We start from the raw sequence: 19,200 nt of genomic DNA on the forward strand, positions 1-19,200 counted from the left end.
CTTTGATGCCTTGGCGTCCCATAGTGGGATGGGAGCAGCATCCTTGAGGTAGAGAACAAAATGAAAAACACAGGCCTTCCTATTGCCAACTAGTCACTAATTTCGAAGTGAAAAGGCCAGCCATGCTTGTCAACATACTCGTCAACCTGTCAAGGCCTCAATGTGTGGGATGTGATCTCTGACAAAGGTCCAATTGAAGAGACTCGAGAAACCTAATACAATGGGAATCTTTAAAGCTAGCATTCCTTTCTTCAGTATAGGTAACAAACTCCACTGCGTAAAGGTAATTGAAAATTATTGATAGAAATCATTTTCCAAAATAAATAAGGAGATAACATCAGATTTCCATGGGCGGAGTTGACACAGCTGGAGTACTCTCATTGGTTGTTGAGAGACCATCTGACTTCCTCTGTGCTCAACTCTTACTGCTTCCAGTCTTAGCATCTGTCCCGTGTTGTGCAGTGCAAGTGGGAGGCAGTACAAGTTCAGATAAGGGCATAGTTTGTTAGTGGACTATCCAGGCTCAGATGCACCAGATTATCCCCTATAAGAACCCTCCACTATTATGTTTATGGGCTAGCAGAATTACATGGGTGGGTGTTAACAGAGACTGCTGAAGAACCTCTGATGCCGTACACCAGGGAAAAGAGGAGTCCCCATCCAGAACTCCCAGTTCAGCTGCAAGTAGAACAAGAAATATTGCAGACAGCTGTAACCTACGTGAACACAACTCATGTCACTGCTGAGTTTTGGAGGGCAAAGGGGTGCGTGTTAAGGACTGAGTAAGACAGGAATAAAAAAAAGTAGAAGGGGACCGGACATGCACAGGAATCTGGTGCAGCCACAGGTTCAAGAAACATTTGTACTTGGGGACAATTTTTCCTTGACCAGTGTAACTAGCTGTGACCTTCACATCTTTGTTCTTATTATAGGAAAGGGGAATGCATCTGTCAAGGCTGATTCCCCACTTTGGCACTTCAAGTGCAGAAGATGGGGGCCTGCAAGGATTCTAAAAAAATTAATAATGGCCACTCCAGGCTGGTATTAAACTCCCAAGGTCACAGCTTCTCTCTGAACTTGTAGATGCTGCCACCACCAAGTGCAAAAAATACCCCCCTTTTGAGAACCTAAGAAGGAGCACTTGAGAATTCCTTCCTGTGGGGTACCCTCAAGCCCTTTCACCCCCTTTCCTGGGAAGAGCTGAGAAAAAAAACAAAGGAAATCAGCTGTTGCCACCAGCTAATTAAACAACATATGCACAAACCTCTTAGGGACACAAAAATCCAATCCTGTTCTTAAAAAAGGTAAATTTTATTAAACCCAAAAAGAAAGGAAATATATTTGGAACTTAGGCTTTTTGCTAGATCTTCAAAGAAACAATTACAAAAATTAAGCATTAAGATAGCTCTCTTAAGGTTTCAGCTTAAAGGTTACAAACAAAACAAAAGCTTGGGGTTAGCACAGAGGAGTCCATAAGCCAATAAGAAATAAAAGAAATAACCCTAATTGCATCTTTCTAGACATTTCCTAATTTACTTACATATCTGAGGCTTCAGATAAGTAAGTTCGAGGTATGAATTGATGATCTGTGATCATACCTGGCTTAAAGCTGTTTACAGCATTGCTGCTCTGTGTCACCGCCCTTCTCCTGGAGAACAACACCACACAGACAAAGGGAAGTTTTTTCCCCAATTTTAAAAAATTCTAGCCCTCCCCTTGGCTCTTTTGGTTAGGTGCCCACTCCTTTTCCTTTACCTGGGGGACTTTGTTAACCCTTTATAGCTAAAGCAAGCAGAGAACAGCCACCAAGAGGGACTTTATAGCTAACTAGCTGTCTGGGTGTTCATAAAAGGGAGCTCCACCCGCCCTTCATTCATCACAGCATCTATGTGTAAACAAAGTCATTCTTTTTAAACCATGGTGTCTGTGCTTTTTCAACTGCACCACATGGGCATTCCTCAGAAAGGGCTTTCAAGACCAGGATTTCACCCATGGATTTCTTGTATAAAAAAACAGGATGTGTCCAAGATGCTTTGTCTGCCCTTGTTCCATTAGCAAAACCAAACAAAACCTATCAGGTCATTTATGGTTTAGATTTTTGAGTAGTAGATTTAAAACTTTCTTCCTGTGGGCATGAACCATAACTGCCACAGTATAAAACAATAAGGTGTTCAGGAAATAATCTGATGTTTAGAAAATAGGCTTGCATAAAAAAAATCAGGATTAGTGGAACCCTGGAAAAAACAGAAGGGTCTACCCAGATATACATTTTAAATGATTTCCTTGACTTCAGCTGTTCCAGCTTCACTGATGTCAGAAAACCAGCTACTGCAATTCTACTTTTTAGACACAATCCTGGGTTCAGCAATGGTGTCAAGCAGCAGTCTGAAAACAGCTCACAAACTGAAAATTATAATGTATCAAACTGCAAGAATTAGCATCTGTGTAGACGATCCTGTTTCACTTCTGGAATGCAGAAGAGGATTAGAACCAGTCAGAAAAGAATGGGGAGAAAACAGGCATCCACAGTGCAGTTCTTTACCTTGAAGGGATCACTTGTTGGGATAGGCATGTGTTTTTTATTTTCCATTGGACAATTTTATTGCAGCAAAGAAATAAAAAATAACAAAGGAAATGGAAGTAATTACTGGGGGTTAAAAAGGAACTGCCTGATTAGGGCTCTCTGTACTTTTTCTTTATTGGCTGTCCAAAACATTATCTCTTGGCAAAAAGAAAAGGAGTACTTGTGGCACCTTAGAGACTAACCAATTTATTTGAGCATAAGCTTTCGTGAGCTACAGCTCACTTCATCGGATGCATACAGCAGTGGATTGCCGCGGCTAGGAGCTGGTGGAGCTGGGAGACCGTGCTGCTGACTGAGCTGTCATGAGGCTTTGAGTTCACAGCTCAACTCAAAGCCTCATGACAGCTCAGTCAGCAGCACGGTCTCCCAGCTCCGCCAGCTCCTAGCCGCGGCGCTCCGCTGCCCGCTGCCGTATGCATCCGATGAAGTGAGCTGTGGCTCACGAAAGCTTATGCTCAAATAAATTGGTTAGTCTCTAAGGTGCCACAAGTACTCCTTTTCCTTTTGCGAATACAGATTAACACGGCTGTTACTCTGAAACCTGAAATTATCTCTTGGGTTGTTTCCAGGTTTCTGAGGAAACAGCTAATAGGTGTTATATACCTCTAGCTCCGCATATTTTCAGGCTTTTGGTTTAAAACTCAAGATTCTAGATTTCTCAGGTCCTCAGGACTGCTTCCAAAATCTCAGGATTACTGGAGTAGTAAATATCGTCAATGCAGTAGATACTATGCCTGCAGCAGCCACAACCATGACAATGGCATCCACTAGATTAGAGGAGAAACAGAGAGATTGGTCCTGCAAAGGCAGGCTGCTAAGAAGATAACTCTTAGGTCCCACTGTTGTCAGAAAACATGTGAAGTCTTGAGTAGACTATTTTCCTGATTTAAAATTATATAAAAAGTTACCACATCATTTTTTTTCCCTTAAAGTGAGAATTAATCCCAGTGTGGCAACTCAGGGAGCAACCAAGGGGAAACTTTCAGGCTTGTCAATTGATTGGAATCCCTCCCTGTGGGCATAGGTAGTGTCTATACCAAAGCTAGTATTTAAGCCTAAGGCATATCCAGAGAGCCTTCCAGCAGTGCATCAGGCAAGGCAACCAAGATCTGCCACCTGTGATTCACTCCTTCTCCTCTCCATTCCCAGGGTGAGGAGGTGCGTTAAGCCCAGTGCTTGGCTCTGGCAGGGTTTGGGTTTGTCAGGTACACACAATGCTGTGTGTGTTAGAGCCAGGGTGGCCGCAGCCAGTGTTATGGGTCCAATTTAAGGTTGTCAGCCCTCCCGGATTGGCCAAGAGTCTACCGGAATCGGCCTCAATCCCCAAGTGACTATTAAAAGCAATCTGGGAGATTACAATCGGCCAAAAGTCCGGTCAGCGGTGCAGCAGGGCTAAGGCAGGCTCCCTACCTGCCCTGGCTCCATGCGGCTCCCAGACGTGGCCAGCATGTGCAGCGCTTAGGCGCAGGCGGTCTCCGCAGGCTGCCCCCCATGCCCTGCCCCGACTCCACCGCTCCCATTGGCCCGGAGGCACAGCCAATGGGAGCTGCCGGGGCAGCACTTGCAGGCAGGGAAAGCGCACAGAGCCACCTGGCCACCTCTGAGCCTAGGAGCTGGAGCTGCCAGTCGCTGCCGGGGGCCGCCCGAGGTAAACGCTGCCCAGCCGAAGCCCGCGCCCCAGCCCCCTGCCCTGAGCCCCCTCCCGCACCCCGAACCCCTTCCCCGGCCGCGCTCCAGGCCGGGGAAGGGAGGGCGAGAGGCGGCCCAACGGTGGCGAACTGTGGGCTCTCGCCCGATCTTCTTCAACGCCCCCGCAGGCAGAAACTCACACCACGGCCAGTAGCCCTTAGTTTTCCGTACAACATGGCGATACCCATACCCCGCTCGACTGCGATCAGGAAGCTTGACCTAGTAAACGGGAATACTACTTCCGGGCTTGCTCCGTCACTATTTGAACTTTGACCCGCGCCCTTCCTCTTCCTCTTCCGGTCCCGGCGAGACCAGGTATGGTGGCTTCCATGGCTTGGCCTATGTACGGGAGCTGGTTCGATCCGCTTCCATCCGCGGATTGGCGGGCCCAGGCGGCCTGGGGCTGAGTTCCGGGCGGGCACTGGAGTGTGGGGAGCCGCGGGAGGGCGGTATTGAGGAGCGGGGATTGGGTCAAGGCCCGGATGGAGCCTCGGGACCGGGGTGTCCCGGGCAGGGCCGCGCCTGGGCTCGCGCCTGCTGGTTGCAGCCCATGCCCCGCACTCTCTTCTGCGGCCTGGCGAGCCGCTGGGGCCATCGACAGGCCGCGGGGTTACGGGGATGCTCCGGAGCCGGGCCGGGCCGGGCCAGACCCGCTTGGTGGGGACGCCTCTCCTGCTTCTCGCGCGGCTGGGGCGCCAGGCAGGGAGATGGGGGAGCCCTGCTGCGTTTTAGTGACTCGTGCAGCTTGTGTCAGAACGACCGGGAGAGCGAACACGGGGCTTCTGGGATGGGCCTGGCGCAGTGGTGGTGACAGGAGTGTCGTTCAATAGGCAGGAGACGGGGAGCAGACAGTTCTGCGTGCTATGAAAGGTATAGGGGTTTTCAAGCGCTCAGTATGTAGGTGCTAGCTACACTGTGATTCCACAACATCTCAACATAGAATAATTTGTTTGTAGATGCGGATACTTCCCCCCCTTTATAACGTGCTTTGAGATTTAGAGGAGACAAATGCCAAGACTCAGAGCTTATTATTGTTATGTTTGTGGGATTAGTATTACATCTTTACTACTAGCAGGTGTGAAACCTGAAGCATTCTGCTGCCCATGTCAAACTTCAGTGTACTGCTGTTGCCAGGGCCATTAAAAGTAATATAATTCACTGATGATGTCATTTACTTCTTGTTGTCTAAATTCTCCCCCCGCCCCTCCAAAACAAAAGTTTAAACCTAATGGCAAAAGATCATTGTGAGTCTAATGCTCTTTCTCTCATTCCTTTATTTAGATATAAAAAATGGTTCAGCGTCTGACATACCGTCGTAGGTTGTCCTACAACACAGCCTCTAACAAGACCAGGCTGTAAGTAAGATCAGAGTTTCTGAGGGTTTTATCTGTTTGAATGTAGTTATTTACACTAATTGCATGTTTCTCTGATGCACACAGGTCCCGGACACCAGGTAACAGGATTGTTTACCTTTACACTAAGAAAGTTGGCAAGGCACCAAAGTCTGCATGTGGTGTGTGTCCAGGAAGACTTCGCGGTGTAAGTATTGTACTCATATAACCGGTTTCAGAGTAGCAACCGTGTTAGTCTGTATCCGCAAAAAGAAAAGGAGTTCTTTTGGCGCCTTAGAGACTAACAAATTTATTTGAGCATAAGCTTTTGTGAGCTCACAAAAGCTTATGCTCAGATATATTTGTTAGTCTCTAAGGCGCCAAAAGTACTCCTTTTCTTTTTACTCATTTAACTGGTCATTTTCGGTACCATGATCAAATACTTCAACTCCCACTGTTGCTGACTTGCTGTGTGATTTTTCTTTTCTCTTTTCTTTCTTTTTTTTTTTTTTTCAGTTAACAATCTTGCCTAGTGCTTTCCAGTCTTTAATTGGAGATATGTGTTTGTTGTGAGGATTAGTTGTTAAAACTCTGAAAACGTAAAGCATTTATTGGATAGTGATGCTATTTTTTTCCTTAATTTTTGTGCTTATAATCCACAGCATCTGAGCCCCTTTAGCTTAGGGGATAAGTAGCAAATGCCCATGCAATAAAAATTGGGCATGGGTAGACTTAACAGAATTCACCTTTTTTATATATATATCTATATAGATATAGATGGATGATATTTATTTTAAGTGATTTTTTTAAATGGATTTAAATTTTCAGTTGCACTAAATTCTGGGGGTGTCAGAGCATTATTTAATGACACCCCTACGTTCTTAAACAGGATTTTTCTTACTTTATCTGTAAATTTCAGTTATCAATGGAAATAATATTTTTTTCATTGGTTCGGATGGGGGGGATGAAATTGCAGTTTACTGACATTTAGACATAAAAGTCTAATCCTTGCTAGTCTAGACATAGATAACTATCAAAGAGATACTGTAGTAGGAGACTGTAGTAGTTCTATGTGCAGACTGTACAATCAAAAGTGAGTTATAGTAACGGCAGTATTTTTTAAAAAAACAAAAAAAACCTGTCCATGTAGCAAAGGTATCATTTTATTCTTACAGAAAGAAGGAAATTGATTTAATCTTTGCTAGGATTGCTTCCAATATATCACTGACTACCCTGCCTGCCGAAACACTTAAAAGGGTTTGCAGGTTCAGTGTGAAAAGTGACATTTTAAAGGACAATGTCTATTCTAAAACTCATATTGTCATCCTCTCTGACTCTACCATTTCCAAGTAATACCACCACCAACCTAGCTTGATCTGGCTGCTGTGTCCATTGTATTTGATAAAAGACTGATATATTTGTATAGAAAATATTTGGGGCTTTATTTTAATTTTTTTGTAAAAGAGGTTCTTATTTGTTTGTAGTACATGGACTGCTTGCTGGTGATTGCCAGAGAGCTTGTTCGACCACATGATACGTCATCTCCTTGTTTCTAGCACTAAATGTCTTTAAAAGATAGCTAGTACATAATGTCCAAATGTCACTTTTCAGTAAAAGCAATTACAGTAATATCTTATGATGTAGTCTACAGTGTGATGAAGTTTGGTGTAGAATATGTACAATGACTTGAAGAGACACTGTAACACAAATTTCCTTAGTTATGTTATTAACAAACCATGTTGGGTTATTTAAAAACTGATAAGTCTTAGAATTTCTTTTTATAGTCTAGTTCTCAGCTTCACTTCCAGGTTGTCATGCAGTATTTTGGCCCAAGCAATCTACTGACATTTAACTACCAGTTTCCCACAGTGCTGGTTGGGGGAGCTCCTAGACCAATAAATTATCAAAGTAGGGACTTTTTAGTAAGATATTTGTAGTAAAGAGATATTGCAAACAGCTGTATCTTGTAAAAGCATATCTTGCACATTCAGCAGCAGTTCTCTTTTTTTTTTTTCCAAGAGAAACTGCTCAACATCCTTATGCTTAGTCTGAAGTGACACGCTTAAATGGTCTGCTTGATTTTTTTTTTTAAATATGGCTAGTATATCCAAAAAGTATGCATGATTATGAATTATTCTGTATGACATTTCAATTTTTGCTTCACGTAGGTTCGTGCTGTGCGCCCTAAAGTCCTTATGAGGTTGTCAAAAACAAAGAAGCATGTTAGCAGAGCCTATGGCGGTTCCATGTGTGCTAAATGTGTCCGTGACAGGTAAATTTTTAAAAAGCTAAGCAACTTTATCATAAATATTGGTCAAAATGGGGGAGGGGAGAAGAATTACTGTTCATATATTAGCAATAACACATTTTTCTTCTTATAGGCCAAATTTTTCAGACCTGGGTGCTTAACATTCTTTTTAACAGAATATTTCTCTTGACTGACTTGGAATAGATAAACATGGGACTATGAAACTCAGCAGTGATGTAATAATCTAGATGCATTTATATGTACAAAATCTTGTCCCCTGGATTCCAGCTGGTTCCTGTTTTACTATCTTTTTTTTTTATAAAGGTTTTAGATTCTTCTTTTTAATTTACCATCAAACATCATGATCTTTCTGTATAAACCTGAACTTTGAGTTACGTTCTGAATACTGATTGATACAGGAGAGAAGTGTAGTTATTTAAGGAAAGCATTAATGCCAAAGCTGACCCTGTATAAAAGTATGACACTAGTTAATCTTCTAGTTTACTGTCTGTCTTAGGGCTAAATTGGCACTGCTGCGATCAATGCAGCAGAGTCGATTTAGTGAGTCTGGTTAAGACATGCTAAATAGATGGGAGAGCGCTCTCCCATCCACTTCTGTAATCCACCTGAAGGAGAGGCAGAAGCTATGTAACTTACATGGACTTAGCGCCTTAGTGAAGACAAGCCCTTACTCTGCATACATAGCACATATTCTTACAACTCGGGTATTTTAAATAGTTCTGCCTGTCTTGTGTGAACAGTGACTAAGAATAGATATAAGTTGAAGTGTTAGCTTTTTCATGCTGTTCACTGAACCCAAGTCCTGACAATTATTGTCCCTGTTAGCTGCACACTGAGCATCTCAGCATTGATATAATGGCTTTGCTATATGGATAAATTTTACACTGCACACTAAACTAAGGCCATCTTAATTAATTTTATGGCAAAGTGCCAATGTGTATTAGCCATGTCATAGCCAGAGATAACAAAAAGGTCCCTGGCACAATGAGCTTCGTCTATGTGCGTATTAGACCAATTTGAGTCCAGATCTCCAAAGTTAAAAGGTTAATACACTATTCCCTGCCTGATCTGTACTATAACCATTGCTAGCAATTTTTCTACCTTTAAGTACTTTTAAAAACTGAATTGCAGAGATATGTGGAAGACATCAGGTGTGTGACTGACATAATGCGTAGTTCAAAATTTTCCATGCTAAATGCGCCACTGCCCCCCCCCCCCCAGCTTGTTGAGGATGCTAGCCCGTACACTGGTGTTTAATTCATCTATATAAAAGTTTTATTTTGTGACAAAGACAGCCTACTACAGGTGTGAATGATGTGAAAAGCAGCTTTATCACATGAAACATGTATCTTTAAGAATAAAGATAGTAAAAAAACACCTTTTTGAACTGTGCAGAACTAAGTGTGAAGCACTAATATTCACGACAGCTTGAAGGTAAATTGGGTGTTTGGATACAACTCCAGGAGGTGAAGGAAGTTTCTAACTGTGAGACGCTTGAGCACTACTGTGTTATATCCTACAGAAAAGGCAATCTAGGGTTCAGTTAAACTGTTTTTAATATTGATTAACTAGGAAGGTGACAATTCCAGGGTTCTTTTGCTGCTGGGCTACAAAATGATTCTCTGTATCACGCAAATAAATCTGCATATGGCACTAGAGGGAGTTGGTGCTGCTAGTGGGGGGAGAAAAGATCCTGACTATCATGCAGGAGGGGAGCAGGGGTTCTGGGCAACAGGAAGGAGTCGCAGACTGGGTGTCAGTGTAACAAATGTCTGCTGCCATGTGGCAAGGCACACTTCTAGTATTCTTTATTTTTGGGGTGGGTCTTATATGTGTATAATTAGGGATGGGAGGAGTATTTGTAGAGACATGGATTTGAGAATCAGATTAATCTCATCACTAGTATTTGAATTTGCTTAGGCTAACAGCAGCTTTTTTAATGAGATTATTAAACTACTCTTCCATGTCACTTAACCACCTTTGTATTAAATGGTAACTAGAAATGTTCATATGGTATATTTGTGTTTGGGTATGGCAAACCATCAAGCAAGCTGTCTGGTGAGTTAAGTGTTCAATCTTTTTAGGCTTGAGATCCTCTACATAATGACCATGTCTAACCTACAAAAATAACCATGTTTAAACATGACTGTGGCCTCTGTGTGCATGAAGGGTGCAGGGGGGAAGAGAGAACTGTTTTAATCCTGAAATACCTAGGCCTTTGCAGTTTTCTGAGTGTTTTTTCTGCCCACTTTGCCAAGAAAATACTATGTGAGGCCAAAAGCATTTTTAAATTCAGATGGTATGCATGTCTTATTTCAGTAGTGCTGGCAGTGGTGAAGAGTGCAAGTAGAAAAGTTAAAAATTGGGGTTTAGGTATCATTTTGTGCTTAATAGCTGGGCTTGGAGAAATGTGTGTAATATATAAACTGCTTTGATATTAAAGAGCTAATGAAGGCTTTTTCTCTTCCCTAGAATCAAACGAGCTTTCCTTATTGAGGAGCAGAAGATTGTTGTGAAAGTGTTGAAGGCACAAGCACAGAGTCAGAAATCTAAGTGAATCTCTTTGTATTGTCTGCCTAATAAATACAAATTCAACTTTTCTTGTGTCCTCTACCATTCTGCACATCTTTGCCATAAGTGTGGGCAAAGCTAGAAAGCATCTTCAGCAGAAGATTTGCTAAACGCAAAAGTAACCTTTTCGTTCAGTGTCCTAGTGCAGTCCTCACTCCCAAGGCAAGATGTCCTTCTCTGCTGCAGTTTTCACAGCCACTGTAACTACTCTGTGAAGAGCTTTCAAGTCACTACACAGACTCGTTATCCAACTTTTTAATGATCACTCAAATCTCTCCGTGCATATGGGAAGAAAGAGCTTTCACTTTGCCCCCACTCAGCCTCCCCTTCATGGCCCTGGCCTGCCACAGTACAAAAGGGTTAGTGAGCTTCAGAACTCCTCTGCAACCTGAATGTAGTTGAGATGGGACGGAGTGTTGCTGAACAGGGATCTCCCACTAGGCCAGCCGGTGGGGAGAAGAGTTTTGTAGCACTGGTGGAGGAGCTGCTGAAGTGGCTGGGGTATGTCCTCAAATGTAACTTGTTATGCATCTCCTCACTCAGTAAGTTGGAACGTGTCATTGATCCTCCACTCGGAATAAAATGTTGTCATTTTACTGCTACTGTTAAATTCAGGTAACTACTAACATTTCCCAAAGTGTGGTGTCTGGAGAGATGACTGGTTGCAGGATGCTGGCTCTGTCTGTTTGTAACTGATTCTACAGGCAGCCCAGAGATAAAGAAAAAAGGTGAAGCCTCACTCTGTACTGGCTGCTACAGAGGGAAATCAAGATTTACTCTGAATCAGTAAGATGGGAGCTGTTGACCAGCTGACTGGGTAATATGTCCAAGGAAGCACGCAAGTGGCAGGGAAGCAGCAGCAGGTCCAACCGTGTTCAGATATCACACAGTGCAATATAAAAATCTACCTAGGAACAGGCAACAGAAGTATGAGGGAGATCAAGCACATATATACACTCTGAGCGCTACAGCAGCACACAATGGTGTGTAGCTATGCCATGAAACACGTTATGTAGATGCGCACTACACTAAAGTTTGATGAAAGATGAAAGTTTTTTCTAATGCTGTAGTAACTCCACCTCCCTAAGTGACAGTAGCCAGGTTGCTGGAAGCAGTCTTCCATCAACGCAGCTTCATCTACCCTGGGGGTTAGGTCAGCGTATCTGTGGTGCTCAAGAGTGTGAGGTTTTCATACCCAAGTGCTGTAGCTATATATACTTAGGTTTTAAGTGTAGACCAGGCCTGATTTTTAAAGGTTTTTAAGTATTGCTCTGCTCAGTGTTGCAAGGCCCAAGTAACATGTCCAAGTCTCATTTTCAAAAGCGACTTGGGGTATATGTATGTTGCAAAAAACACTAAACGGCAGCAAGTCTCAGAGCCCAGCTCTACTGACTCAGGCTCATACTGCAAGGCTAAAAGTAGCAGCCTAAATGTTCCTCCTTGGGCTTGAGACAGGGTTCTGAAACCCAGTGAGGGAGAAAAGTCTAAGAGCCCAGGCTCCAGCCCAAGCAAGAATGTCTATACTGCTATTTTTAGCCCTATAGTGTTGGCCTGGGGTTCTGAGAGTCATTGCTACAAGATTTTTTTCAGTATAGATGTACACCGAAGTGCCTGTCATTGGGACATAGGACTTAGCCATTTAAATTACTTGCACTGTTCCAGTGACACCTAGGGGACTAAGTCCTTTTTTAAAATGGGACTTGGACATGTAATACTTACTTAGGCCTTGCAACACTGAGTAGAGCAATGTCTGAATACCTTTAAAACTCTAGACTTAAGTAACTAGTCTTCAGAGGTATGCAATATTCTGTTAGGACACGTAAAATATACTAAATCTGCTAATACTGATTTTTACAGTGAGACTTGTAGTTGCCATAATGTAACAAAGTAGGAACGGTGGAGAAATGGGTTCCACATTATGAAAACAAACTAGAGAAACTCCTGCTCGTGGTCACAAGCCGATGCATAATCATCAGCTAGGAAGAGATTTCTCACTAGCTGCAGTTTATCTAGTAGTAAAGTATACAACTTTTCTCTTAAAGGTGATCTCTAAAGGGAAAAATGGGCTTGTACACTTTTGCTTTTTTTCTGTTAAAATATCCTTAAATAATACCTAGCTTTTATACAGTGCTGTTCAGCAGTAGATCACAAAGGAGGTGAGCATTATTATTCCAATTTTCTAGTGTTTTTTTCCCCTTCTAGCTTTTACCTTAGTAATTCTAGTTCTGTCTGTGCTAGAAGACTATGATTTACCCAAAAAAAATCAAAAGGGCAAAAGCCCAATTTTATTCTGCTGCAAGCTGCCTTTAACAGCTCTTCCCTAAGAGCAAAGAACCCTTAATTCGGCCGATACTGTAACCAGCCAATATTCAAATATGGAAGGGGAAGAATAATTTGATATTAAAAAACTGACCAACGGTGGTAGTCTTCTGGTTTGAAGAGGTCCTCAGTATCATTCGTTGCTCATTTTTCTCCCAATATTATGGACCTCAGCCATGGTCACTTCATGGAGAAACAAAGGTCTCCATTTAAAACTCCTGAATAGTTTGGTGGGGTATTAACAGAAGAGGTGAAACAGTCTCTGTCCCCCAAGAGAAGTGCCCTTCCGGTCTGCCAAGGCAATGAAGACAGTTTTGTTAATGTTCTCAAATTGAATGAACATACAGCTATTTAGACTGTAAGCTCTTCAGGACAGGATGCTTTATTATATGTTAGTACCTAGCAATGATTGAGAATCAAAGACCATTCAAAACCTAGGGAGGTGGTGGAATCTCCGTCCTTAGAGGTTTCTAAGGTCAGGCTTGACGAAGCCCTGGCTGGGATGATTTAGTTAAGGACTGGTACTGCTCTGAGCAGCAGATTGGACTAGATGACCTCCAGAGGTCCCTTCCAACCCTGATATTCTATGATTCAGAGCAATAGCTCTACCATTGCCAACCCAGCTTGGAATGTGTTTTTAAAGGCTATAAACTAGCAGAAAGATCTTGCCCTGGGATTGTAACATTCACTAAATTGTCTGAGCAGCAGTGTGTTAATATAAAGTTCAGTTTTCAAAGTTGAAGTTTATATTCACTGTCTTAATGTAATACAACTGTATCTGCTCTGCAATATGCTGAAAAGTATGGATTTCAGACAGGAAAGGGAAATGAAGACAGGTGTTTAATCTTCCCCATAAGTGGTTTTTCAATTAAATATGATTCAACATGCATGATTTACATTAATGTCTGTTAGATTAGATTTCCTTTAGGGCTCTTGGGGGTGGGGGAAGAATGGTGGGAGAGGAGTTGATATTCACTGTGAGCTTCCATTTTGGTTTGTACAACATTTCCAATTTAATCATTGCTAAATAATGAACAGGCAGAAATCAGTGGAATTAGGCAATTTGCTCTGAACTGGGGTGTGTGAGGGTGCGGGGGAATTGGAAGGAAAGAAAAGAAACCAATTATAAAAATGAAATTTGAGTGAAGAACAAGGGCAACTAAAATCTTAGTTTCCATGTATGATAGCTTGGCTAGCAGCAAAAATAAAAATGCAGTCATTAGACAAAGTATCAGGGAAATGATAATAAGGCTGTTAGATCTGTGTGTGCGTGGGTTTTTTGTTTTTTTTTTTTACATTGATGACAGACTCAAAGCAGACAGCTGCAATTTAGATATCAAGGCAGTTTTTACAGGTGTGATGTGCCTCTTAACTAGCAATGTCTTCAAGGTAGTCACTAGATTAAATTATTTAGAGGCAAGGTATGTTTTCTTGTAGAGCAAGTCTGCTAAACACTGACAAATAACCAAACATTTTCATGGTTGACAGTGGGGCTTAGGTTTCATGTACAAGTTTTATTGCTTTACCTATGGAGTCAAATTATGCCAATTGAATGGTAGCAATATTCCTATTTACAGAACTCTTTACAGATGTATAAGAAGACATGATCCTTACCATTATGCTGCTGTCAATTAGAGTTTTGATACTAACTTCAGTATGAGTTGGAGCAGGTTGTAATTTACATATAATTGAATACTGACATCAGTGGCGGCTTGGGCAGGTAATGCTGCTTTGGGGAGAGATGTGGAATACTCATGGTGATGGTAGAAAATTGATTTTTGTGTGTGTGGAATTCCTGCTTAATGGACCTACAATCTGGACTTTAAGGGATTTGTCGCTGCATCGGTTTCCCTTGAAAAACATGGGGTCATCTTCAATGTAATGGGGTTCCAAATACATCTCAATGAAGTAGAGATTATTTTTTTCTCTTCATGCTGATGATTAAAGGATAGTGCTAATACTGGAAATGAATCAAAATCAGAATTAGTTTCAATTGCAGTATTGAAAATTGTATCCTTTATTTCACCTTAAATATTACCTGCTCTTCTTTTCCCACAATTTAAAAGTTAAGATCACCTGCACGTGCCACACTGCATTTGATTAATTGTCGGCAGAAGCATGTCAGCATGCTATAAATATTCAGATGGGCTTAATGCACTAGATATTTCCCTCCATCCAAATTTGAGAAATCTTTTTGATGAAATGTATATTTTTCTGGCACCGCTGACAGTGCCATCATCCTTCCTCTCAAACAGGGCAGTAACCTGGAAGTTATTTTTGACTACTTCCTCCCTTTTGGTCCACGGATCCAGCCTACCTCCAAATCCGCTGATGTTTCCTCCATAACAGTTCCAAGCCAGGTCACCTTTTTCTCTCCGGATAGCTAAAACACTTGTCCAGGCCCTTATCATCTCACATTCTGTCTACTGCAATCACCTCCTCTCTGGCCCACCTTGCTCCCATCTAGTCCTTATGAAACATAGTTATTAAGATCATCTTCCTTGCCTGTTGCCCCAGTCATCTCACCTCACTCTCTGAATTGTCCATTGGCTCTCCTTTCACCGTCTCAAATTCAAGCTGTTTAATCTCAAGGTCCTTCACAGCACCCGCTGGGGCTTGGGGCTTCAGCCCTATGGGAGGTGCCGGGGCTCTGGGAAATAATCTTTGAGAATTTAAGCCCTGATGGTAACACATGCTCTTGATTGAGGCTCCATTATACTGGGAGCTGTACAGAGAAAAGAGAGGGTAATAACTTTTGATCTCATCTGACCTGGGCCAGATTTGAATGAATGACCTAAAGGTGAAAGGCTTTAGAACTAACCTCCAGTCCTCTGAAGAATCCTGTTTCCCCACAGTTCCCAAAAATGTCTTTCAGTATATTGCTATCCTCCTCTGATACGCAAATGAGTCCTCATTCCTTCATTGGCCTAAGTAGTCTTTTACTGTGATAGCTGCCAGTATTTTCCTTTTCTTAAGATCTGCATCTTATTTTTCTGAGCAAATGCTACAACAATCTCTCCTGGGAACATTCAGAGTATGATACACGTTTTTCCATCTGTTAAGATTAAATTACTGTGGACACAATTACTTTAAAAGCGTACTCCTACCACGCTGTGGCCACCTCAGTCAACACAGTTTAAAATATATCAATTTACAATAATATTATATCAAAGTAGTCAGCGATGAAACAAAACAAAGACTTTCAACTAAGCAGATCAGGACTAGTTTCATCTCAGTTATGTTCTATTATTTAAATCTATTCAGAAACAGCACAAAATTCAGCTTATTAGGACTGGAATTTCCATTGTATAGGGTTTACTGCTCTGGATGTATACCTGTCCTTACCTGATATGAGAAACTGCTGGGCACAAGTCTCCAGCTCTGTGCTCTCTTCCCAGCCCTGCTGAACAGTGCACACATTTGTGTACTGTCCGTAACATAGTATGGTGTCAAACATGGGGAAGAGAAAGACCACAGCAGTAAGGAACGGGGAGAAAAACAAAGGAAAGCTATGTGGGGAGAATTGCAGAGAAGAATGAAAACTGAGAAAAAAGCAAGAAATAATTGAAGTTGAGTAGGGAGGAGAGGGATGAATAAAGCTGTAAGGTAAAGGGCAGTAAGGAAGAAAAAACACAGAAGGGTGCGGGACGGGAGGGGGGGAACACCACTGGAAGGAAAAATGAGAGGACAGAAAAAAAAGGACAGGAGAAAGAAAACAAATGTGACCTCAGGTATGCTAGAAGGCACAGGCACAGTTCCACTGATCCAACCATTAAATGTTGGGAAGCACAATTTTAATGTAAATGTGAGATCTCATTATCTAGCTGAATGTGATGGTTCACTGATTTCTTTCTAAACTCCACAGTCAGGAGCAACTTTTTCTAGAATATCTTTATTTAATAGTTTTACATATGGCTTTGATCTGCACTGTTTGCAACACACAAAAGTAGCTTGAATTATTTATTTATAAATTTGTGACTTTGTGTGATGGTTCTTGGGGTACCCAGGAGCCTAGTCACCTTGTTACCTCCCGCCTTCAGCTGAGGGAATCTTGCCGATGCCTGGCTGGGTATCAATTCCCTAATAGCACGAGCTTTCAGCTACTCAAGCACTCTCCTCTGGGCTATGCCAGACTTGTCTTCGCTGGAGATTAACAATAGATGCATCCCAGTTCCCAAGTTCCTTTGCATCATTCCCCTGTGATATCCTGACACCGGCTATTCACAGAAATCCCAGATCCTCTGCCAATGTAAAATCATATAGCACTTATGATCACTTATAATAAAACAAATGTAGGTTTCTTTAAGAAAGAATAGAGATTCTACTAGAAACAAGAGGGAGTGCTGTATACAACCAGATGCAATACAAAACAAAATATGCTCCTATAAAATGTCACAGATGCCCAGAGACATGGCAAATGCAAATCAAATTAAGTCTGTAGTCAATTACAACCTATAGCAGGGGTGGGCAAACTTTTTGGGCAGAGGGCCACATCTGGATATAGAAATTGTATGGTGGGCCATGAATGCTCATGAAATTGCGGTTGGGTTGTAGGAGGGGGTGAAGACTCTGATTGGCGGTGCAGGCTCCGGAGTGGGGCCAAAAATGAGGAGTTCAGGGTCTGGGAGGGGGCTCCAGGCCCCTAAAATTACTCGTATTCAAGCGAGTTCATCAGCAATCAGTCAGAACTATGTAATACAAACATTCAAATTAACATGAAGTTGACTGAGTCCCTGTTAAAAAGAAATGCTGCATCTAAAATTCTTTGTATTTATCTTCTTATCTTTAAGGCTTTAGGGTTCACATAGGGAGGGGTGACACACACATCCCTACCCCTCCCACACACACTCCCTATACACCTCTCTCACACAGGGGAGGTGACTGACTTACCCGACCATCCCTGCCTGGCGCTCTCCGCCCACCATGCTGGACTGGGCCCCCGGGACAAACCCATCCCTCCTGGTACTTGGCACCACATCTTCTCGAGGCAATACATGGGGGGCATTCAGGGTCACATGCCCATTTCTGCGAGGATACACAACAGAATATGGTCAGTAGCAGCCTTTCAGCACTGTGCGGGAAGGAAGGGATGAGAGCTGCTTCCAACTGCAGAGGAGGAGGAGGGGGGGAAAGGGATGGCCTGGCCCATGACTTTGCAGAGCTCAGGCCAGCAGCAGGACCCACCAGTAGGGCTGTCCTTAGGATTTTTGGAGTCCTACACAGTATTATTAAACTGGTGCTCGCAGACACGCAGAAGAACCCCTCCACACTGCTGACACACTGAGCTTTGTATGCAGCAGACGCTGCAGCAGCCTGGGGCAATGGAGGGAAAGGGGAGGCAGAAAAGGATACCGAGCAGCCTGGTGGCGGAGAATCAGAGTTCCCCGCAGAGACCCCCGTACCCTTTCCCTCACGCAGAATGCACCACACCGGCGCATCCGGCTCTGTGAATACGGCCCCTGCCTAAGGAGACTGCCACACGCGCTGGGTGTGTGGGACCCGACCTGTTCTTACCTGCTGTCCCAGCGGTGCACCACATTTTTGGGTGCCCTATGCAGCCACATATGCTGCGTATGCCTAAGGATGGCCCTACCTGCCAGTACCGATGGGGGGTGGGGGGTGGAAGACAGAAAATATGGGACAATTTGCCCATTTTTAAGAAAAAGTCAGGACACCTGCAGGAGGGCTTAAATACGGGACTGTCCCTTTAAAAACGGGATGTCTGGTCACAGTACCTAAAAGAACCTTGCTTCACCCAAACGTCTTAGAGAGCCGCACCGGCTCGGCACTTGGCATCCAGCTTTTCTAGCGATAAGAAGGACCCACACAGATTTTGCACCTTGGGAAGTTCACACGCTCCTCGACAGAGGCGACCCACCTGGGCGTAGAACGGCTACGCTCGGGAGAGGACGGGCGCGTCGAAGGGAGACCGTGCTGCCCTCTCACCGACGCAAGACTAGCTGCGGGTTCCGCTTTTTGCTGGGCTGGCCGATCCGAGGCCGAACCCAGAGGCAGTTCCCTGCGCTCTGGTGCCGGGAGAAGGCACAGGCTGGACAGACTTAACGCACCGCCCCCCACCTGCTGCCCGGCCGGTGCCGCAACGGTAACGGGCGATAACGAGCTATAGGCCAGCCACGGCGCCCCCACCCGGCCAGGTTCCGCATTGTGGGCGGGGCCTCCTGCTCTGTGGGCGGGGCTTCGGGTGGGCCAGTCCCGCCCGAGACTCTCCCACTTGCCGTGTCTAGGCCACGTCAGGGGCTGCTAGGATCTGGCAGGTGTGTAGTACTGATATTCCCCAGACACGTATAGTCGGCTTGAAACTCCAGATTTTGGCGGTGTTTTAACGACGTGAGATTTCGTAGCTCGAGTTTTTCTCCAGGTGACCTTTACCATGCTCAATTTTGCACTTTTTCGCCCTATCCTTATCACCTTCCAGG

The 19,200-nt window shown here is 43.5% G+C and overlaps 1 protein-coding gene and 1 long non-coding RNA gene across 4 annotated transcripts; one reads left to right on the forward strand and one right to left on the reverse strand.

Moving 5' to 3' along the window:
* The first annotated feature begins 4,504 nt into the window (after positions 1-4,504).
* Positions 4,505-10,473, forward strand: RPL34 (ribosomal protein L34). Its single transcript, XM_048846694.2, has 5 exons — positions 4,505-4,588; positions 5,555-5,628; positions 5,713-5,812; positions 7,773-7,876; positions 10,346-10,473. Exons 2-5 carry the CDS (start codon positions 5,564-5,566, stop codon positions 10,428-10,430), a joined length of 354 nt encoding a protein of 117 aa, XP_048702651.1. The 5' UTR covers positions 4,505-4,588; positions 5,555-5,563; the 3' UTR covers positions 10,431-10,473.
* Positions 10,474-14,367: 3,894 nt separating this feature from the next.
* Positions 14,368-18,937, reverse strand: LOC125635268 (uncharacterized). 3 transcript variants are annotated; one of them, XR_007356196.2, is made up of 4 exons: positions 18,642-18,937; positions 17,654-17,788; positions 15,585-17,004; positions 14,368-15,488 (listed from the first exon to the last, which is right to left on the reverse strand). It is a non-coding gene; the product is annotated as an uncharacterized LOC125635268 (long non-coding RNA). The 3 variants fall into 3 exon arrangements; XR_012668064.1 differs by having other exon boundaries at positions 14,368-14,723; positions 15,290-17,004; XR_012668063.1 differs by having other exon boundaries at positions 14,368-17,004.
* Between the last annotated feature and the right edge of the window lie 263 nt (positions 18,938-19,200).

This window comes from Caretta caretta, chromosome 4 (assembly GCF_965140235.1).
Source record: "Caretta caretta isolate rCarCar2 chromosome 4, rCarCar1.hap1, whole genome shotgun sequence".
Lineage (NCBI taxonomy): Eukaryota > Metazoa > Chordata > Testudines > Cheloniidae > Caretta > Caretta caretta.